Raw genomic sequence first — 23,380 nt, 5'->3', positions numbered from 1 at the left:
GCGCGCGGCTGCCGTTTCCGCAAACACAAGCGTGTGAGGCCGTGCAGGTGAGTGTGGCTGCCGCCCCGGCCCCGCTTTTCCCCTTCGGGTTGCGCCCCGTGGCCGCCGTGGCGGAGCTGCGAGGGGCACTCCGGCTCCCGACGTGGGCTCGCTCCGCCTCAGCCCCGTGCACCCAGGACCCGTGGCGTGGGAGTTCTTGGGTCGCGCCCTCGGCCGGAAGCAGCACGGGAGCCGCTTGGGGCGGGCGGGCGCCGCCGCTCCTCCAGCCCGAGCGAGCCCGGGTGGGAGACGAAGTCGGGCGCGAGGGCGGCCTGGGCGCGCGCCGTGGCGGGAGGTGGGAGTCCGAGGTCTGGACTCCCGAGCCGGAGGTGGAGTCCGAGGCCGCTCCGCGGACGGGAGAGGGCGAACTCAGCGGGAGGACGCCCTTCTCGCCTCCGTGGCGTCCTCCCCGCCCGAGTGGACGGTCTGGCCGGCGAGTGGGGCGCTGGGGCCATCCGGCTTGAGCTTCAGCGTGGCACCCTGCTCGGTCATTCTGAGAAAAAAATGATGAGGAGAAGCGGCTTGCTTCGGAGGTGTTAGCGGAACGTCGGGTCGAAGCGTCCACGTGGTTATTTACGGCTGTTCTTCTCGATAGCAGCAACCGTCTCTTGAAGCTTTCTCCTCGGGGATTCCGAGGGTCAGGTTTCTTTCGAGTGTGTTCATGCCACTTTTGAGCTCACCCCCCCCCGCCAGTTTTTCAAATGCATGCATAATAGTTGTACATGTTTTGGGAGTACAGGTGATCATTGGATGCGTGCATACAATGTGCACCGATGAAGTTAGGGTAACTGGGATATCCATTTGCGCAAACATTTACGTTGGGAACATACCATTTCTTTCAGCTGTTTTTTGAGCTATACGAAACGTAAATTACTGTTAAATATCAAACTGTTCATCTTACTTCTTTTACCTTACTGTCCCTTTATACCTACCGACCAACATCTCTTCATCCTCCTCATTTTCCCTACCCTTCCCAGCCGCTGATAACCACCAGTCTACTCTCTACCTCCATGGGATTTCACATTTTTAGCTTCCACCTATGAGTGCAAACGTGCGATATTTGTCTTTCAGTGCCTGGTTTATTTCACTTAGCATGATGGTCTCCGGTTCCATCCATTGTTGCAAATGACAGTTCATTCTTTCTAATGAGTGAATGATAATCTGTTGTGTATGTATACCACATTGTCTTTATCCAATCATCTGTTGATTCTGTATCTTCTTGGCTATTGTGAAATAGCTGAAAACATGGAAGTGCTGATATCTTTTCCATATACTGATTGTTAGGTCAAGAAAGTGAGCAGATAGGAAAAGAGAGACAGGTGACAGGCGGCAGCTCAACATCAAAATAGGTTTATTCCAAGGAAGAGGCGTGTGGAGTGGGGCCAACACTTACAGGCTAGGGCAGTTATAGGGCTTGAGGGGAAAACCGTGGTTGGCATTGCTAGGGGGCAACTAAGGCTTGTGGTTAAGTAGGTTGGAAGGAAGTTCTGTTTCATTCTTCTAAGTGGTACCTCATCAAACTGAAAAGTTTTTGCACAGCAAAAAAAACCATCAAGGTAGTGGGGAGACAGCCCACAGAATGGGAAAAAATATTTGCTAATTATGTATCTGACAAAGGCCTAACATCCAGGATCTACAAGGAACTCAAAAGAGTGGAAAGGAAAACAAACAACCCTGTTTAAAAAATGGGCAGACAGAGGGAGACTCCAACTCAAAAAAAAAAAAAAAAGGGCAGAGGATGTGAAAAGACACTTCTCAAAAGAAGACATATGAACAGCCAACAGATACATGAAAAAAATGCTCAGTCTCACTAATCATCAGAAAAACAAATCAAAACCACACTGAGATACCACCTTACCCCAGTGAGGATGGCCATCATTAATAAATCAAAGAACAGTAATGTGGGTATGGAGAAAAGGTGATTCTCCTACACTGTCAGGAGCAAAAGCAAACTAGTCCAATCTCTGTGGAATATAGTGTGATATTTAAAGGAACTATAAATTGACCTTCCATACTATCCAGCAGTCCCCCTCCTGGGAATTTACCCGGAGGAACAAATCATTCTACAAAAAAGGCACCTGCTCGTGCATGTTTATTGCCGCACTGTTCACAATAGCAAAAACATGGAACCAACCTCACTGCCTATTGAAAGTAGACTAGTTAAAGGAAATGTGGTACATATACAAGATGGAATATTACATGGCCATAAAGAAAAACAAAATCGTGGACTTCTCAGCAAATTGGATGGAACTGGAGGCAATCATTCTTAACAACCTATCACAGAAACAAAGAGCTGAATACTACATGTTCTCATTCATTAGGGGGACCCGAACATTAACCGCAGTAACACAAGGGAGGGACTGGCAATCACAGAGCACTGTGGGGGGCGGTAGGGGGCAGTAACAACACAGAGGGTACCTGATCCTAAACCAGGAGAAGTGAGGACCAGTTGGAGGCCCAAACTTCACCTACACATACATTACTTAAACTGACTTGTACCCCACACCTTCATATTAAAGTTAAAAAAATTTTTTGTAAAAGCCATTTTGACTTGAATGAGATGATATTCTATTGTTTTGATTTGCATTTCTCTGAAAATTAGTGATGTTGAACATTTTAAAATATACTTATTGGCCATTTGTGTCTTCTTTTGAGAAATGTCTATTCAGATCTTTTGATTATTTAATTGGATTGTTTCTTTTTTTGCTGTTGAGTTGAGTTCCTTCTATATTCTAGTTGTTAATCCCTTGTTGAGTGGATAGTTTTGCCAATAGTTTCTCCCATTCTGTAGGTTGTCTCTTCACTCTGTTGATTGTTTCCTTTGCTGTGCAGAAGCTTTTTTTTTTAGACAAATGTAATCCCATTTGTCTATATGTGCTTTAGAGGTCTTACCAAAAAAAAAAAAATCTTTGTTCAGACCAATGCCTTGCAAATGACCAATTTTTTTTTCTAGTAGTTTTATAGTTTGTGGTTTACATGTAAGTATTTAATCCATTTTGATTTGATTTTTGCAGATAGTGAGAAATAGGGGTCTAATTTCTTTCTTCTGCATGTGTTTATCAAGTTTTCCTAGCACTATTTATTGAAGAGACTGTCTTTTCCATAGTATATGGTCTTGGTGCCTTTGTCAAAATGAGTTGGCTGTAAATAAGATACTCAGTTTTAAATATTCTTAGTCATTTCTGTGATCATCTGAAATGCTGTGTCATTTATTATGACCAAATTGATTATGACTTTATCATATCTGTGAAATAGTAGCCTATATAAGTAATGGTCACACTTAAATCTCAATATTAATTTTAGGCAGTAATTACAGCTAATGGTAATATGTAAGTTTTAAATTTGAATTTAAACCCAATTTCTGTTTTTATTAGGAAATGAATGACAGAGGAGAAGAAACAGGGATTGGATAATTTGGTAGTTTTCCTAGATAATCATTTTAAGTAATTATTCTACATATTATTACTTCTGATGTTTTTGTTGTTGTTCTCTGATTAAGTTCTTTCTATTTGTCATGCTTTAGCATTTTGTTACCTTAAACATTGGGTAGTGAAAAATAATATTCCTTGAAACCCTTCCTTGCTCATATGACTTGTTACTCATTCCTTTAAGCAAGTTGATTTCTTATCATTCTTTTCCTTTACTCAAAAGGATTTGCAATTTTTTTCCCTTTTCACGCCTTTCATATTCTGAATGTATTCTGAATTTGCTGAATCTCACTGATTTTTTTTTTTTTTTTTGACTTTTGCTTTGCTTCTTCATTTGATTTGAATAACACAGCCTAACATTTTAATAGTGGTATGTAAGGTGTAGGCTTCTTGAAAATAGAAATCACATTGAGCTCCTCTGTAACAGGAGGTCAGTAAAGTTGTCAAATGGCTTAATAAATGAACCACCATAATGATTCCTGTCCAGAGAATGATTATTTCCCTCCCATTTTGCACATGGGTCTAAGAGACTTAGTGGTTATTAAACTGCAGTCTGAGTCTTGAAACTTCTCTAAAGCCATTTCCACTTTCTTCACTTTCTACCTAATTGGGACACCCTTTCTGAAGTATGATTTCAGAAGTCCTTGCTGTAGATTCCCAAACTTGTTCTGTTCTTGATGCTTTTAGTGTCTCTAGGCCAAAAGAAATACCTAACATTTCTATTTATTAAGTAATTTACTCCAAAGAATTTCATAGCATTTATGCCCAAACAACTTTGTGTCTTCAAGGAATTAATACACATAAATTGAGGTAATTTTGTGTTTAATTATTTTTTTAATTAAATTAAATTTTATTGTATTTTTGTAGTGATAGTTATCTTTGCTATGTTTCCCAGGCTGGTCTTGAACCCCTGACCTCAAGCAATCCTCCTGCCTCAGCCTTCCGAGTTGCTGAGATTATACGCATAAGCCACCGCAACTAGTGCTTAACATTTTTGAATAGTCTCTCTACAGTGAGATTTTTAAAACCTCTAGTTGAACACTGACATTTACTTTAATTCTAATTAAAGTTATTTTAAATTCTTAGCATAAAATTTGTAAACTTGTGTTTACAAGTCATATCAAATTTTTGTCATTCCAGTGTTGTTCATGAAGTTTGACCACCACTTCAAGTAATCATAAATGGAAAATTCTGCAAAAGCTGAGGAATATGAAAAGATGTCTCTTGAACGGGCAAAAGCATCAGTAAATTCTGAAACAGAGTCTTCATTCAGTATTAATGAAACTACAATAGCTTCTGGGACTGGACTTTCTGAAAAGACTCTAGACACACCAAGAAAGAGAAAAGAGTTTGAAGATGACCTTGTAAAGGAAAGTTTCAGTTCTGGAGAAGATACTCCATTCAAGAAAAGAAAACTTGATGCTGAGATTGTCTTAGAGGAAAAAGGTTCCTGTGATGATGAAGGCATCTCAAAGAAAAGAAAAAGGGAAACTGAGGATCTTCCAAAAGGTGAACTTTCCACTGGAAATGGAACTCCAAAGAAGAGAAAACAAGAATTTGAGGATTTTCATGAAAAGCAGAAAGTATGTTGACTTGTATTTTCTTTCACCTGTAATAGAATATGTCCTTTTGAAATGTGGAGCAGCTGTGGAATAATACGGGTTTTGCATATTAGCTTTAGACTTATTTTTTAAATAGATAGTGGTTTTTCAACAAAGTAGGTTTTTGATTCTTATGATTAATTTTTGTTAAGATAAACTTATGCTGCTGAGTTGTTTTTGTTTTGTTTTTTTGAGTTGGAGTCTCACTCTGTCACCCACGCTGGAGTAGAGTGTCATGCTCATGGCCACCGTAGCCTCGACCTGCTGGGCTCAGGTGATCCTTTTGCCTCAGCTTTCCGGGTAGCTGGAACTGCAGGCACATGCACCATTCCCAGCTAATTTTTGAATTTATTGTAGAGATGAGGTCTCACCAAGTTGCCCAGGCTGGTCTCAAATCCGTCGGCTCAGGCAGTCCCCTCACCTCAGCCTCCCAAAATGCTGGGATTATAGGTGTGAGCCACTGCACTCAGCTACTGAGATAATTTTTATGTTATTTTAGAACTCTTATTTAACTAGACACTTGAGAACCATTTTTTTAGTTTGCTTTTTCTGCTTTAAAAAAGATGAGAGTATGAGGTTCAAATGATTTACCCTTTTTTATTTTTAATTAACTGTTCATCTCTTTTGAGTCAGAAGAAATTAAGATTATCATTTGAAGTGAAAAATTCCAAAATCATACCAACTTTTACATCCCTTTATTAATGTAATTCCTTAAACTCTAATTGTTTTCAACTTCTTGTTCATGTATTTTGCATAGTTTTACTTAAGTGGATGTAAACGCCTGATGCTTAGTGGGGATATATAGAGCAAGTGATAGCAAGCCATTTTTAGGGTGAAGTACTACATTAGAAAGGAATCTGAGGCAGAATCTGAAGTTGAAGGACAAGAGTACTTTAATGAGTGAATAAAATTCTGCCATTTGCCCAAAAGAGGACAGTGGCCAATAGACCAGGGCTTTGTCATTGGTGAAGTGTGAATCCTTGTAATGGAAGGGGACTTGTAGTAAATGTAGTTTTTGCACTTTTACTGGCAGCAGAACCTTTTTTTAAGTGAAAATCTTACACTTAAACCTGATAATGCAAAACAGGTAAAAAATGAGGCACTTTGACTGAAAAGGGAGATGGGGTGGGATCTGAAGCCCTTTACCTGCCCTAGCATTACAGAATGCCTTGGGCTGTGGAGTGCAGATGGAGACCTGTTGGGTTAGATATAGCATATAATAATAGAAATCACTGACACTGAACATAGTGCAGTAAGTTCTAATCCCTTTATATATGTTATCTTATTTAACCCTTTGCACTCGGAGATGTTTGGCAGATCACCTCCCAGCAACTTGACTACTCCTTTTTACAAAATAGGGAAAAACAAATCACTTCATATTAAATAGTATAGCTTTGGAACCTTACTTTATTGTAACAATATTTGACTTATAATGAAGTTTTGGACATTGAGGAACTTACTTATGACAAAAGTATAAAAATTTTATGTCTTATATTTTTCTAACCTGTGGTAATGTGTGAAACAGTCCCCAACATGCATGGCAGGTTCACTGATACATGTTGTGCAATGGTAATTTTTTGGATGTCTTCCACCTGGCTTTTTTCTAGTGAAGCAGACAATGCAGTCTCATTTTCTTCCTGCCACATCAATAATAAGTAATTACTGTATAGTCTGTTGTTTGAAGATGATGTGGAAGAAGAACACATTCATGATTCCTGAAAACCACTTCTCAACTGATCGATCAGAAGCTTGACAAATTTCAAATAGGGCACAGGGTTTTTCATTGTTTTTTTTTGTTTTTTTGGGTTTTTTTTTTTTTTTTTTTGATGCTCAGTACGATATATAGGAGTTAATAATGCACGCTTCTAGTTCCTTAGCAGCATAATTTCCTCCACTGTTTTAAATATTTTCACAAAAAAATATTTAGAAGCGTATTGATCTGCAGGATTCACACCACTCACATTTGCAATATAGTTTAGAATCATTTCAGGCTTTTGACTGACATATTTCCACCACATAATGTCCTTGTGGTAGATTTCATCCCTGCATAATTCCAAGTGCTGAGAATTGTAACAGTCCTTTGTTTGTTATTGTTTTGTTTGTTTGTTTTTATTTTTTGTTAAAAACTTTGGCTATTTGATTTGTGCTGGTGTTGCCTTTCGGTTGACTTTGTGCCAGTAAGGTGACATTTCATCCTTAGTAACTCTTCTGCTAGGACAATACTAGTGTAACTTCTGTCAGTAAACATGTGATATCCTGCTGCATTTGGAACTCGTCAGTTAAGGTGCTTTACACATTCTCTTTCTACATATCACCAGCTGATTGTTTTTTTACATATATCTTAGTATATATTCCATCTCTTTATTTGCTTTCTTGTGCAATTTGAATGGTAAACATAAAAGGAAACATACATTTTTTTAATTGTATAAGTTTGTCCTATATGAACACCAGCAATCTTTTTATGTCCCCTGTAAGAGGCCATCTGGATGGTTTGCTAGATTTACGATGTCCCCTCAGAGGAGACATCCAAGTGCAAAGGGTTGATTCTCACAATGACTTTATATATAATAATATTATAATTAAAGCTTATTCCCTTGTAGAAACACTATCCATCAACTGTCGAGTATTGAATTAATTAAATCAGAACTCTGGAAGAGTACTGGTTTTATTAAGACATTGACACTAAAATTATAGCCATGCACAGTGTCTTATGCCTGTAATCCCAGCACTTTGGGAGGCGGAGGCGAGAGGTTTGTCTGAGCCCAGGTGTTCAAGACCACCCTGAGCAACTTGGTGAGACCTTGTTTCTACAATAAATTAAAAAAAAAATTAGCTGGGCTTGGTGGTGCACACCTGTAGTTCTAGCTACTTAGAAGGCTGAGGTGGAAGGATCACCTGAACCCGGCAGGTTGAGGCTGCAGTGGCCATGGGCATGCAGGTGTACTCCGGCCTGGGCGACAGAGTGAGACTCCAACTAAAAAAATATATATATATTTATATGAAAGATTACACTGAAAATTTTAAACCTCCAGATGTTTTTGTTTCAAATTAGGAACCTGAAGAAAACAAATCTTTGGCCTGCTGATAATTAGGGGATTTCTGTGGTCAATGCCATTGCTTAGTGAAGTTTACCAATTTCAGTAGTATTTTATCCTTTTATAGGTGAGATCCTCTGAGGCTTATTTTTCATCAAGTTCTGATCTTTCATTTTGTTTCATTCTCTTCTTTTCAGAATCTTGAAGAAGGACACAGTTCAGCAGTGGCTGCCCATTACAATGAACTTCAGGAAGTTGGTTTGGAGAAGCGTAGTCAAAGTCGTATTTTTTACCTAAGAAACTTTAATAATTGGATGAAAAGTGTTCTCATTGGTATGATTGTTTTCTTGCCTATTTGCTTGGAATTTTTCATTTTAGCTTATGTTTCATTTTTTTCTCCTCAATGAACTTGCAAACACCAAGCTAGAGTCTTTAATTCCTATTCATTTTATTATCAAACCTTGACTTTATAAAGCTGGAGCCAGACTTGGCTTTCACAGCAATTTGTTTATTTGAGTGGGAGTCTCACTCTGTCTTCCAGGCTGGAATGTAGTGGCACACTCACGGCCACTGCAGCTTCGAACTGCTGGGCTCAGGTGATCCTTCTGCTTCAGCCTTCCAAGTAGCTGGAACCACAGGTGTGCACCACCATGTCTGGCTAAATTTTTTTTTTTTTTTTTTAATTGTAGAGACGAGGTCTTGTCATGTTGACCAGGCTGGTCTCAAGCCCTTGGGCTCAGTCAGTCCTCTCGCCTCAGCCTTCTAAAGTGCTGGGATTACAGGTGTGAGCTGCCATGCCTGGCTAACAATTTATTTTAATATTTATTTTTGATTAATTTATTAAGATTTTAATAAGTGCTTAATTGATCATGTTAAATAAGAGTTCAAGCCTTTCAAAAGGCAGTGTACTACTTTTGTACGTAGAGTTAAGGTTACCTACTGCTCTTAAGTAGTGATTCTGTTTCACTCTAATAGTTTTGGAGCAATGGCATATTGTTGGGTTAAGCACTCAGTTTCTATTAAGTCAAGTAAACAGACTTAGTCTTGCCTTCAGTGTTTTGGTAAACAGTGTTTTATGTTCTTTGATTTTCTTCCATTGAATTTGTTTTTCTTGTATGGTTTCTTGGGAGAATTAAAGTTTACTTTGAAGATTGATAAAGACATTCAACTTTTTGGAGCCAGCATTTTATCTATGGAAATTCACCTTTGAAATTAAAATGAAAGTGAGTGGAGAAAATATGATTCAGGATATAATTATTGCTTTCTATATCTAGTGCATAAATAGTCAGACTCTTAGGTAAGTTTAGAGAATTTTAAAAACCACTGAGATTTGAAGTTTTTCATAATAAAGACTTTTTTAAAGCCAGTCTAAGAAAATGTGAGGGCATTTTAATTATGCTAAAAAAATAAAGTGCTAATAATCATGGGAACTTCCTACTACTTTTGATAATAACTTACTATTTTTCAAAGATAAATTTAATCTGAGAAGTGTTAGGATTGGGAACTAACTAGACTCATTTTGAACATACTTTAATGTTTTTATATCACTTTTTTTTGTATTTAACATTCACCTTTTATTACAAGAAGATGTTTTATTTGACTGCCAGTTGTCAGCTTAGGTTAAATGAGCGTTCCTTTTTATTAAGGTTAATATTATGGAATTTTCAGCTTCTACTCTTAAGGTTCTCTCTCTGCTGCACTCTTTGAAAAGTATTATTTTCAGCTTTTTCTCCTTTATCTTCAGTGATGCAGATAACTTATCGGATATTATTTATTATTGATTCATATATTTTTACTCAGTATTTTGAGTCTATTTTCTTCATTATTACATGACTTCTTTATAATTTAAAAAACAGGTTTCTTTTTCCTTTAAAAAAATTGTTTTTATTTTTAAAATGTGGGGTACAATTCAGGGTTAGGTATACAAATGTTCATTATGCAGATAGGTACCCTTGTTGATGATGTGTGCCGCTCCACCCCCTACCCCTGGCAGTTACTCAGTACTGCCAATCCCTTTTTTCTTTTTTTTTTTTATTCAGAGTCTCACTCTGTAGCCCAGGCTGGAGTTCAGTGACATGCTCATGGCCACTGCAGCCTCCACCTGCTGACCTCAGGCAATCCTTCCATCTCAGCCTTCAAAGTAGCTGGGACTATTGGCACGCACCACCACGCCCAGCTATTTTTTTTATTGTTGTAAAGAGGAGGTCTCGAAATCTGGCCTCAGCCTCCCAAAGTGCTGGAATTAAAGGCAGAGCCACTGTGTCCAGCCAATTCCTTTCCTAATCGTATTATGATAATTGTTCAAGGTCTGCTTATGAGTGAGAACTTGTGATACTCAGTTCTTTGTTTCTGTGATAGTTCACTCAGTATTTTAGATTCTAAGTCCATCCAAGTTGCTGTGAAGTTCATAATTTTGTCCTTTATGGCTGTGTAATATCCTGTCATGTATATATACCACATTTTTTTATCCAGTCCTCTTTCAGTGAGCAGCACAGTTGGTTCCATGTTTTTGCTATTGTGAATAATGCTGCAATAAACATGCATGTCCAGGTATCTTTTTCTTTCTTTCTTTTTTTTTAAGATTAAAGAATATAGTCTATTTAGAAAGTAAATTAGAGAGAGAGAAAGAAGAGATTCACCTCCCCAAGGTAGGGGAGGGGGCCAAAGCCAGGAAGCTTGGTGACAACCATAGTTCATGGAGCACATGGCCACACCAGAGTCTAGCAAGACAGTAGCAGTGATGTTCTAGCAATGGCCAGGTATCTTTTTCATAGAGTGATTTGAGTTCACTCTATGAAAAAGAAAAGTTAAAAAAAACAAGTATTTTTTTAAGAGTTAAGTCAGGCTTGGCATTCTTTGCTTCTTCAGCTTTTCTGAAGGAGTTCTTTGCTGTTTGCTCCTATCTTTCAGGTTCCGATGCAATCAGTATGATCTGTGTCAAGCTTTTGCTCTGACTTCTTTCTTTTCTCAACACTCATTCTTTCTCATTCATTTTCTTTCTACGTCATGCTTACAGCTTAGTAAATAAATAGTTGAGTACAGTTCTTGAATGTGATAAAAATTTCTTTGAATATAGTGTTTCAACCTGGGCTCGGTGTTTCAGCCTGTAATCCCGCGCCTTTGGAAGGCTGAGGTGAGTGGATTGCCTGAGTCCGCGGGTTCGAGACCCGCCTGGGCAGTGAGACCTCATCTCTACAATAAATCAAAAAATCAGCTGGGCGTGGTAGCGCATGCCTGTAATTCCGGCTACTTGGAAGGCTGAGGCGGAAGGATCGCTGGAGCCCATCAGGCGAGGCTGCGGTGGCTGGGAGCAGCCACTGCACTCCAGTCTGGGCGACTGAGTGAAATTCCAACTCAAAAGAAAAAAAGAAAATAGTGTTTCATGATGATTTCCCCTCTTATTAGTCCTACTGTATAGAAGTAGAGATTTTATAATTGGTGTTTTTCACTTCTTTAACATTCTAATGCTTTTTTTCTTGAGATACTGGTAGAAAATTAATTATTGTGAGACACTTGTGCTTCTGTTAAAGTAATCTTCTAAGACCCTACAGACAGTGAAAGTATTTGTAGAGATTATTTTAGTCATCAAAATTGAAACTAGATAATGGTTAAACTCAGAGTGATAAAGATAGAGTGGATCTTGGATTCAGTTTTGTTTTAAGTTTTAGAATTGCTGAATACTTCACTTGTCTGAGGATATCAGTATGCCTTTAAACTGCTATTTGAACAATTTAGCTGTTGATGATTGGGACTTACTAATTTTATTTATTGGCTGTTAATGTTATTTGGTAGACTAGGGAATTTAAGGATTCTGGTGATGGTAATACTAAAAGGTATAGTTTTTTAAACTGGTTCTTGTATTTCTTTTGGTGGTAAGCCTAACATCTTGTGATAATCAAGCACTCTTATGCTCCAATTACCTTGATGTGCTTAGGTGTGTAATACGTAAATACCTAGGAATGAGAAAGCTGTAAAAAAAAAAAGATGAATAATTAGTTTTTTCTCTTTATCATTAACAATTATTGGGTCATCTTGTGATAATTAGAATTTAAAATGTCTGCTATTAAATGTTGAATCAAATTCAAAAGTTGCCTTAACTTTCTAAAATGCCACACACTCTTTAATGATGGAAGGTCAAGTTAATTAACTCTTAGTTTTATTTTTAAATATTTACCAAAAGTTGCAAGTTAACTATAGAAATGAATGTGTAATAGTTTATATTACAATCACGCAGAGGTTAGTAGGTTACTAGAGGTTACAGATTAGGCTTTAGTAAAAATAAAGAGGTAATTTATTATGATTGATTTCTTTCCTATAGGGGAATTTTTAGAAAAGATACGACAGAAAAAAAAACGTGATATCACTGTCTTGGACCTGGGATGTGGCAAAGGTGGAGATCTGCTCAAATGGAAAAAGGGAAGAATTAACAAGCTAGTTTGTACTGGTAAGATAAATAATTGTATGGGAAAGAATAATTTATGTCCAGTCACAAATGGTGAGTGAAAAGTAAGAACGATCTCCTTATCAGCATATTGATAAAATATCTTATTGCAAGTTACTATGCATGAGATGGTTTTTCTTTTTTTTAATTAGTCATGACACTTTTCTGATGGTTGTGTTTGTAATAGGGTTAATGAATCTGGAATAACTTGTCCTTCCTGAAGGGAAGGAAGCTATCAAAAATGAGCTCATATCTAAAGGGCAGACATGAAAAGATTGCCACTGGTCAAGATAGGACAATTTGAACATCAAAAAGAATAGTGATTAGATACATAAAATAGAGGAGAAAGCCTCATTATTCACCTTTGGAGTTTGCTAAGAAACTCACTATTCTGAAACTCATGACCTGAACCAAACATTTTTCTTCTCCAATATGAACAGTATTTTAGGGAAACCAAATGGTTGAAAACGGCACTTCCTCTTTGTTGAAAAATCGTAACAAATAAATAGAGAAGGCATGATAGAATTAGAGAATCACTATTTTTTTATCCTTGAAGAAATAATAACTCTAGGCAACTCTGTCACCCAGGCTGGAGTGCAGTGGCACACTCAAGGCCACCCCAGTGTCTACCTGCTGGATTCCAGCTTTCCTTCCACCGCAGCCTTCCAAAAAGCCGGAACTGCAGTTACGCACCGCAACACCTGGCTAATTTTTTTTATTTATTGTAGAGACAAGTTCTCGCCAAGTTGCCCTGGCTGGTCTCAAACTCTCAGCCTCAGACAATCCACTCACCTCGGCCTCCCAAAATGCTGGAATAACAGGCTGACCCACTGAGCCAGGGTGACAACAATTTTTAAAAGATACTAAAGCCATTAGGTGAAAAGTTGGTAGGAACTTAACAGGTGAATGAATCAAACACTTTAGCCAATGGTCAGCCTTAACACTGAAATGAGGCAAATAGAGATCACCTTCTTTCCAGTGTGGTGAGTTATAAGAAGTACATAACTACTTTTGAAGAGCTGCCTGGATCAGCAGTTTCCACATTTTTTGGTTTTATGAGCCTTGTTCACTCTCAAACATTATTGAGGACCCCAGAAAGCTTTTGTGTATGTAATTATATCTATTGATATTTACTATTTAGAAATAAGAAATTAAAGCTGAAAATTTTAAAAATATATTTTAATTTGTTAAAATAAAATTTGGTGAGAAGGCTGGCACTTTTTTTCTCCCCCAGCTTGCAAATCCCTTTAAAAGTCTGGAATAATAGGAGACAATTAGATTCTCACACCTGTTTCTGCTTTCAGTATGTATTTTGGTTGATAAGTTATTGAAAAATGGAGTATTTTGAAAGTTTTCTTTTTGAGTTAGAGTCTCACTCTGTCTCCCAAGCTAGAGTACAATGACACGCTCATGGCCACTGCAGCCTCGACTTCCTAGGCTCAGATGATCCTTCTGCCTCAGCCTTTAAAGTAGCTGAACTACAGGTACATGCCACCATGCCTAGCTAATTGAATTTAATGTAGAGATAAGGTCTTGCCAAGTTGCCCAGTCTGGTCTTGAACCCGTGAGCTAAGGCAATCTTCTCACCTTGGCCTTCCCAACGTGCTAGGCGTGAGCCACCATGCCTAGCCATAAAAGCCTTTTTTGGCTCATCATTTGGATATTTGTCTTTGATACTACATCAAGATTTAGCAAATAATAGTTTCTTAAAGGTTAGGTACAATATGGAATCTGAAAACTTTTTGATGAACTTTTCCTACTGTGTTACATAAAAATCCATTGGTCTGTCTTACATTTCCTGCATTATTTTCCAATATTTGGAAAATATTTATTGAAGTTATGCATATCCTCTAAATGTTGACAATCAAATTACATCTGTAGCTGGGGGCAGTAGCTCATGCCCATAATCCCAACACTTTGGGAGGCGGAGGTGAGAGGATTACCTGAGCTGAGGGGTTCAAGACCAGCCTGAGCAACATGGAGAGACCTTGTCTCTACAATAAATCAAGAAATCAGCCAGGCATGATGGCACATGCCTGTGGTTCCAGCTACTTGAAAGGCTGGGGCGGAAGAATCACCTGAGCCCAGCGGGTGGAGGCTGCAGTGGCCATGAGAATGCCACTGCACTCTAGCCTGGGTGACAGAGTGCTTCTCCAACTCAGAAAGAAAGAAAGAAAGAAAGGAAGGAGGGAGGGAGGGAGGAAGGAAGGAAGGATGGAAGGATGGATTACATTTGTTAAACATCACCACCGATCAGAAAAGTAAGTATTGGGAAGAAGTCCAGCCCATGGTGGTCAGTATATTAAATTTTTCAGAATTGTAGTTCTTTCTTGAAAGTCAAATTTTATCTTTGGTAACAAATACACTGTATATTGTTATTCTTTAAGTTATAGGTTTACTTTGTTCATTTCCAAGAAAATATGTGCCAGATACTCAAGTCTGGATAGCCTAACTTTGTCAGTCTTCTTTCAAGTCAAAATGATTTTCTATGAAAACAGTGGCCAGTACATCTAACTTAAAACTGTCATACCAGTGTTGTTCTTTAAGATGACCATCAAACTTTGTTATATAGCAGAAATGTTTTGTTGCCCTCGTTTCATTACACAGAATATTAAAAAGACGTGTTCAAGAGCCCAGATTTAATGAAATAAATTTTTACTGCTTTATCAAGGACATTGTCAGGTGTAACTGTCTTTTCCCACCTACCTACTTTATAGTGGTTAAGGATATATGAAGTACAAGTACTGTTTAGTGCTACTACTTCGTATTTGTGATAAGACTAGTATTTTGCCCACCAGTGCCTTTGTATCATCAGTGCAAATCTCAAAACGGAAAAGGGCAAATAACATTTTATTATAAAAATAGAAACTTGGTATTTTCTTTTGTGGGGGGGCTGGCCTTGAGTGTGCCACTGCACTCCAGTCTGGGCGATGGAGTGAGACTCAAACTCAAAAAAAAGAAAGAAAGAAAGAAATTAATGAACGCTACTATATTGCTATCAACATCATTACATTATTTATTTGAATAATCTCTGGATAATTTTGTATGTTGGATAGATTGTAGAAGAAACATTTCACCAACTTTTTTAGTTTTCAGAGATAAATTACAATTAGATACATCCTAAAAATTTCATACATAGGTTAAAAATGGTTGGCCAGAGCGTGTCTATACCATGGAATATCTTGGTATTACAAGAGGCAGAATAATGAATCAATGTGTTCTCAGAATGTAAAGAAAAAAAATCTGTGCCCGCTCTGCCATAGTAGAGGAAGCTCTTCATTAACAAAAGTTGTGAATTTTGTTTCATTTTGTTTCATGTCAGGATCTCATTCTGTCACCCAGGCTGGAGTGCAGGAGCACAATCACAGCTAACCATAGCCTCAATCTCCTGGACTCAAAAAATTCTCCCTCCTTAGCTTGTCGAGTAGCTGGCCCTACAGGCACGTGCTACCATGCTCTGCTAAATTTTTAATTTTTTTTTTTTAGAGATGAGGTCTTGCTATGTTGCCCAGGCTGGTCTTGGACTCCTGGGTTCAAGCAGTCCGCCTGCCGTGGCCTCCAAAGTGCTGGTGTTTTCAAAAGTGGTCTTATAGTGTTACATTTTATAATTCGGATTGAATTCTAAACTTTCTGCTTTTTACTTTGAATAAGAGTTTTAAAATCACGATAGAACTTTTCTGGTGTTAGTACCTGTTGAATACGCTTTTAGTTCCTTTTGAAATATAATAGGGCACTGGCATTGCAACACAGACTTTTCTTTCGTTTTAAAGAAAATAGAGCCTTTTCACTGGTACTAAGGCTGGAGCTCATGCCAAAGTTTGTCATTTGAACTCAGTGTCTAGATTGCTGCCATTCAGTTTTGACAATTACTAACACCCTTCCATGCTTTCAGATATTGCTGATGTTTCTGTCAAGCAGTGTCAGCAGCGGTATGAGGACATGAAAAACCGTCGTGATAATGAACATATTTTCAGTGCAGAATTCATAACTGCCGACTGCTCAAAGGTACAGTTTGTTTTTTTTTTGGTCAGTTAGGTTTTTTATATTTCTGTAAATAATTTGTTTTGAAAGTCAACTTGTTTTTTCAAATGTATTTTAAAACATTACAAATGTAAGGCCCGGCATAGTGACTCAAACCTGTAATCCCAGCACTTTGAGAGGCCTAGGTGAAAGGATTGCTTGAGTCCAGGGGGTGAAAGGATTGCCTGAGTCCAGGGCTTTGAGACCAGCTTGGGCAACTTAGCGAGACCTTGTCTTTACAATAAATCAAAAAATTAGCCCGGTGTGGTAGCACGCACCTGTAGTTCCAGCTGCTTGAAAGGGTGAGACAGAAGGATCACCTAAGCCTAGCAGGTTGAGGCTGCGGTGGCCGTGAGCATGTCACTGCACTCCAGCCTAGGCGACAGAGTGAGACTCCAACTCGAAAAAATAAATAAATAAAAATGTTAGGGCGTGCACCTTCACTTTCAATTAGAAATTCTATTGTAATAAATTCCCTTAAATGACCAACTGGACACATAATTTTTTGCTTTTAGTAATCTGAACTGTTGAGATCACTTGGTTGCTTTCCTGTATGTTTTGTTCACCTTGTAATTTATTAGGGTAGTTTCCCAACATATCAGAGTCTGGTTTTTTTCCAACTTCTACCTATTTCTGAATTTTCTAACAACTATCAAGTTAAAGAACTATAGAGGGAGCCAGGCATAGTGCCTCATGCCTGTAATCCCAGTGCTTTGGGAGGTGAGAGGATCACTTTGAGACCAGCCTGAGCAACATAGTGAGACCTCAAAAAAAAAAAAAAACAATTTAAGAACTACAGAGGCACTTCAGTGGTGAAAATCTCACAATGGACTTTTTGTTCATTGTTGACTTTTAGCTCATTAAACTATTACAGATACCTTTAATCATGCACATTTTCTTTGATATTTTGAAAACAAGAAAGATGATAGTATACGGCCAGAAAATTGGATTGCCAGAAAGTTAGAATACCTTTAAAACACTTTTGCATTTTTAAAAAATACAAAAGGCTAGGTACTTTTTTATCCCAAGTTATTATTGAATGTCATTTTAATTTAGTTCTCAAGTAGAGTCAATGAAAGGATTAACCTTGAGTGTCATAATTTGACTGATATATTTTCAACATGTTTTCAGAATCCCTAGGTTTTTAAATACTATGAAAATGAGAATCAAATTTTGTTAAACTATAATAAAAGAATCTGGCCAATCTCAGTGACTCAACCTGTAATCCCAGCACTTTGGGAGGCTGAGGTGAGTGGATTACCTGAGCCCGCAGGTTCAAGGCCAGCCCAGGCAACATGGTGAGACCTTGTCTCTACAATAAATCAAACAAACAAACAAAATAAGCCAGGTGTGGTAGTGGACACCTGTAGTTCCAACTACTTGGAAGGCTGAGGCAAAAGGATTGCCTGAGCCCAGAAGGTCAAAGCTGCTGTGGCTGTGAGGGTGCCACTGCACTCCAGCCTGGGTGACAGAGTGAGACTCCAACTAAAAAAAAAAAGAAAGATTTCTTATATCCTTTATTATACAAGGGAAAGGATAGATTTGAAGACTAGGGAAAAGAAAGAACCTTAAATTCTAGAAATTAATTTACTAAAAAGTTTTAAATCTGTGTTGTAGTTACTTCAAAATCTTAACCTATTTCAATTTGTTTCAGGAACTTTTGACTGACAAATTTTGTGATCCAGAAATGTGTTTTGACATCTGCAGTTGTCAGTTTGTCTATCATTATTCATTCGAGTCCTATGAACAGGCTGACATGATGCTCAGAAATGCTTGTGGGAGGCTTAGCCCTGGTGGCTATTTTATTGGTACTACTCCCAATAGCTTTGAACTGATGTAAGTATTTTTAAATATATTATGGTTTATAAAATACTCAGTATTAAATGTATTGAGTAGCAAATGTTTATTATATGTAGATTTCTAAAATATGGCTAGGTTAATCTTACAAGTACTAATAAGCACTTTGATAAAGTATTTGAATAGATACTCAAATTTAAGTTCAAAAGACAAATTTACAAATGAACTTTTAAAACCTCTTTATGTGTAAGTTAGAGACTGAAGTTAGTGTCAGACAAAATGCAAGTCAGATACTTAGGAACACAGAGACTTAACCAGCATTCATGAGAGTGATACTTCCAGACTATTTTATTGGTGAGACTCTTGGTATATTGCTTCTTAAAAGCAGCTCAAATCTAATTAAAAAGCTAATTAAGTCTTTTTTAATTTGTATCATAGTTTTTCACATGTATAACCTGATAAAGTAAGTCTTTGTTAATCATGATTTTAATCTCTTTATTTTGGTTGGAAACCCTGTTAGAAGACGCCTTGAAGCTTCAGAAACAGAATCATTTGGAAATGAAATATATACTGTGAAATTTCAAACGAAAGGGAATTATCCTTTATTTGGCTGCAAATATGACTTCAACTTGGAAGGTGTTGTGGATGTCCCTGAATTTTTGGTGTATTTTCCATTGCTAAATGAGTAAGAATGTCATTAATCTGTTACTTCTCTTTTTGTCTTAAGAGAGAAAGAAACAGAAAACAGCGTTTCTTTTCATTCCTTGTTTTAAGTGGGGCCCAAAGAAAAAGTATAATTTGTAAAAAAAAAAAATACTATAGTTTCGTGTTTAGGATTGGAACCATAAATAGGTCTCTTATAGCTTCAGTTACTTAGTTTTTTTTCTCCTTTTTGGAATTTTTTATCCTGTACGTAAGAAAGGGAGCTTTTCGCCTTCAACTTGTGGTACAAAATGCCTGATATTGCAAATAACAAGTTTTTAATGAAGTGACTGTTAGTAACTTGGGTTGGCTGGGCACGGTGACTCAAGCCTGTAATCCCAGCACGTTAGGAGGCCGAGGTGAGAGGATTGCCTGAGCTCAGGGGTTTGAGACCAGCCCGGGCAACTTGGCAAACCTCATCTCTACAATAAATCAAAAAATAAGCCTGGCATGGTAGTGCACACCTGTAGTTTCAGCTACTTGGAAGACTGCGGCGGAAGGATCGCCTGAGCCCAGTGGGTTGAGGCTGTGGTGGCCGTGAGTGTGCCACTGCACTCCAACTGGGCAAAAGAGTAAGACTCCAAATCAAAAAAAAAAAAAGGAACTTGGGTAATATACAGTGAATTTTCAGATTCCAAGATCGGGTGCATTCAGGGTGGTATGACCGTTAAAATAAGTTCTCATGAATCAAAGATCCTCTTTTTGACAGAGATGGGTGTTAAAAATTATTTGCATTTCACTATAGCTTTGAAATTGCCTATGTCTCACAGGCAATGTTGATAATAAAATCCTGATTCAGGAATCTATTCACCTATGCGCCTGAATTTCTAGGAATCCTGGCAAACTGTAGACACTGGGGGTACCGGGCTTTAATCAGGTAAGGCGTCAAAGAATGTACCTTGGCCTCCCGAGTTTCTCTGATGGGAAGACTATAAAAGTCATAATTCAGTGAACTTTATTTCCTACTTTAAAACAAAACATAAATCTTTTATTTTGAATATTAACTGGGAAAAAGAAGAGCTTTATTGTCTGCTTATTTTTTGATTGGTAATTGTTTGAATTGTGACTCAGTCACGTCTAAAATTATGGATAAAAGATTTTCAGGAACTCTATATACAAATTTTATTCACTAACATAAGAAAGGCAGGTAGCATTATGACTGAACATGAGGAAAATGCTACTAAGCTATTTATAAATTTTTTAATTTAACATTTTTTAATTTTGAAAATTAATAAACTTTGGGGAAATGTTGCTGCTCTTCAACTTTATAAAAAGAAATTAGGCCAGGCTCGGTGGTTTAGCCTGTAATCCCAGCACTTTGGGAGGCCGAGGCGAGTGGATTGCCTGAACTTGTGGGTTCGAGACCCGCCCAGGCAACTTGGCGAGACCTCGTCTCTACAATAAGTCAAAAACTAGCCGGGTGTGGTAGTGCCCGCCTGTAGTTCTGGCTACTTGGAAGGTTGAGGTGGAAAGATTGCCAGAGCCCAGCAGATAGAGACTGCAGTGGCCGGGAGCATGCCACAGCACTCCAGTCTAGGCGACAGATTGAGACTCCAACTCAAAAAAAAAAAAAATTAATTGTTTTTGATATGTTGTTTAGTATAATAGCTTGACGTTTTTAGTTTAGCAAGGTTGGTGATTTTAGTATACCCAAAAAGATAGAGAATAAAACAAAAGATTTTTCTTAAATGCTAAGCAAGAACTGTCAATCTTTTTTACTTAAATTTCCTGATGGTGGTAAATGTATAAGGTCATTAGTCATCACTCTGATATCTAATTTTTAAAAAAATTATTTATGGAAACATTTTGAATGAGACAGAATTTGAAAATGTGCAGGGGTTTTCCAATGCCTTTTTGCCAGTACACTGAGAAACTGAACACCAATATAATTAGCTTTTATGTGGCAAAATGTAATCAAATTGGTCAAATTGGGTCTCAGTTATTTGCAATTATGATTTTTCTTTTTTAGGTGTAAAACTTTGTTTTGTTTCTAAAGGCTTATTTTGCATATTTATAAAAGAAAATGAACTGCGTGGAATAAAAGAGACTTATCTTTGCTCACGTTGTCTTTCCAAGAAGGGCTAATTCAAATAACAGTTCTGTCTCACATATTCCTCTTACATACAAATTCCAGTTGCCCTTCAGTGTTTGCTCTTACCCTGTCCCCTCAACTGTCACTCTGTACACAAGCCCTACCACCTACCTTTTCTGATTTTTTCCCCTGCCTTTTCTTCCTTTACCTGTGGCCTGAAATCATCTCCAGGCTCCCTCATGTCATCTACAAATATATAATTATAAACTCGGCAAATGCAGTGAGGAAAAAAAAAAAAACCTGAGTCTAATGGGGAGACCTAATGTAGTTGATGAAATGAAGAACCCAATAAAGAAATGATATTTAAGTCAGGATCTAAAGGGTGAATAGGAGGTGGCCAGCTTTAGACTAGAAGAGAGACTGTTCCTGTCCTAGGGATAGTGCGTGTGAAGGCCCCAAAGTGGGAAAGATGCGTTCATTTAGGGAGTCGAAGCAAAACCATCGTGACTGGGTCTTAGGGAGTCAGGACCCTAGTGGCTCAAGATGAGGTGGCATCCGCTTTGCAGATCAGTGACTTGGAGACCATGTTCTAGACTTCTGAACTGTGTCCTAAATGCACTGGAACCCAGTAAAGAGGGTGAAAGAGGATAGTGGCATGACCAGGTGTGTAATCCTAAAAGCTTAATCTGGCTACAGTTTAAAAATTCACCGAGGCAGAGTAAAAATGGAAGCAGGGGGTGTGAAGTGGTTTCTGGATTGGTACCACTAAATGATGATGGCTACTGAAGCAGGGTGGTGGCAAATGCAGGAGGTTAACAAGTGGACCTATTTGAAATAGACGCTTTTCAGGTAAAATAGAGAGTACTTAGGAATGTGTTTTGAGCACAGTGGCAGTAGTAGAAGGGAAGATGGCATGTGTCATTAGATGTACCTACTGAAATAGGAAAGGTTGGCAGAAAAACAATCTAGTGAGGCCCAACCTTAGATATGGGAAGTTAGAGAATGCCAGTGACATATCCATGTGAAGCTTTCTAATAAGCAGTGGAATCAGTGAGTAACGTAAGAGAAAGCTGGCTCCAGGTAGCTATTGACATATACTGTATGTAAGTCAGGGATGGAAGTCAGTAGGACTCTGATTCAAACTCTTCAAAACTTTAATGTTTAGAAGTTGGTAAAAAGAAACCTATAAAAAAGAAGCAGTCCAAGATGTAGGATAAAAATGAATAGTGTATCTTGCCAGAGAAGTCAGAGCCAAAAGTGAATCTTTTCGGAAGGAAATTGACCGCTGTTTTCAAATAAAGTGAAATGGACACAAGTAGACCCTGTAGCTCTTCCTCGCCATCTCATAGCCCCTGAGACTATCTTTCATTTGCTTCCTGACCTATGTGTTCTACTAATGGAGCTATCTGCAACCCCGAGGTTTAGAATGCATGTTTCTTTACGCATGGTTATTGGTATGTTACTCTTCATTTATTGTGTATAATTACTCTTGTGAATTTTGAAGGAAATGGTAGCTCTTTTAGTTAAGTCCAGAAGATGTCACTGTTGTCCAAAAGTAAGCTGTTGAGGAATTATAAAATTTGGAAGGCTTTTCATCAAGTAATCTTTTTTGTGCAGAATGGCAAAGAAGTACAATATGAAACTTGTCTACAAGAAAACATTTCTGGAATTCTATGAAGAAAAGATTAAGAACAATGAAAATAAAATGCTGTTAAAACGAATGCAGGGCCTAGAGGTGAGTATTTAGAACCATGGCTGTTTTTGAGATCCTTTCAAGGCTGTTTAAACACTTAAGAGTTATGTGTATTACACCCTTCAGCACTTTGGACAGAGCTTGATACAGAAATTTTGCATGGTGGGTGCTCAGTAAATGAAAAAATGAATACTGCTGTTACCAACTTCTACTTTCTAGATGGCACTGTTTTAAAATAGGATATCTCAACCTCAAGACTGTTGACTTTTTAGACTGAATAATTCTTTGTTGTGAAATGCTGTGCATCGCAGTATATTCAGTAGCATTCCTGGCTTCTACCCACGAGATGCCAGTAACAACCCTGTCCCTGAGTTATGGCAGCCAACAAATGTCTCCAGATGCCTCCTGGTGGGCAAAATTGCCCCTAGTTGAGAACCCCTTTTTTACAACAACGTCCTTTGGTTACAACAGTAATTTAGAATCTTCCTGGCAAGTGTCCCAGCAAGCTCATACAATGCATAGTTTTGTTCTGTGGTGACTATTTAGCAAAGTTCCAGTCTTTTTAGACAGTATTGTTGCTGAGGCCTACTTT

General features: G+C 38.0%; 1 protein-coding gene across 2 annotated transcripts in view; it reads left to right on the top strand.

Moving 5' to 3' along the window:
* RNMT (RNA guanine-7 methyltransferase) overlaps positions 1-23,380 on the top strand; it is a 34,587-nt gene continuing 11,207 nt past the window's right edge. Inside the window, exons 1-8 of one of the 2 annotated variants that reach the window (XM_021719256.1) lie at positions 1-47; positions 4,608-5,050; positions 8,301-8,436; positions 12,422-12,547; positions 16,437-16,549; positions 18,219-18,400; positions 18,882-19,046; positions 22,713-22,830. In XM_021719256.1, coding sequence (XP_021574931.1) covers positions 4,649-5,050; positions 8,301-8,436; positions 12,422-12,547; positions 16,437-16,549; positions 18,219-18,400; positions 18,882-19,046; positions 22,713-22,830 — 1,242 coding nt within the window. In that variant the 5' untranslated portion in view covers positions 1-47; positions 4,608-4,648. Of the gene's footprint in view, positions 48-4,594; positions 5,051-8,300; positions 8,437-12,421; positions 12,548-16,436; positions 16,550-18,218; positions 18,401-18,881; positions 19,047-22,712; positions 22,831-23,380 lie in introns of those variants that run through there. The other variant, XM_008071470.1, reaches the window with a different exon arrangement.

This window comes from Carlito syrichta, unplaced genomic scaffold (assembly GCF_000164805.1).
Source record: "Carlito syrichta isolate Samal-C Ts95f unplaced genomic scaffold, Tarsius_syrichta-2.0.1 Scaffold314337, whole genome shotgun sequence".
Taxonomy (NCBI): domain Eukaryota; kingdom Metazoa; phylum Chordata; class Mammalia; order Primates; family Tarsiidae; genus Carlito; species Carlito syrichta.
The sequence above is the reverse complement of the archived record's forward strand: the minus strand, read 5'-3'. Positions and strand labels throughout refer to the sequence as shown.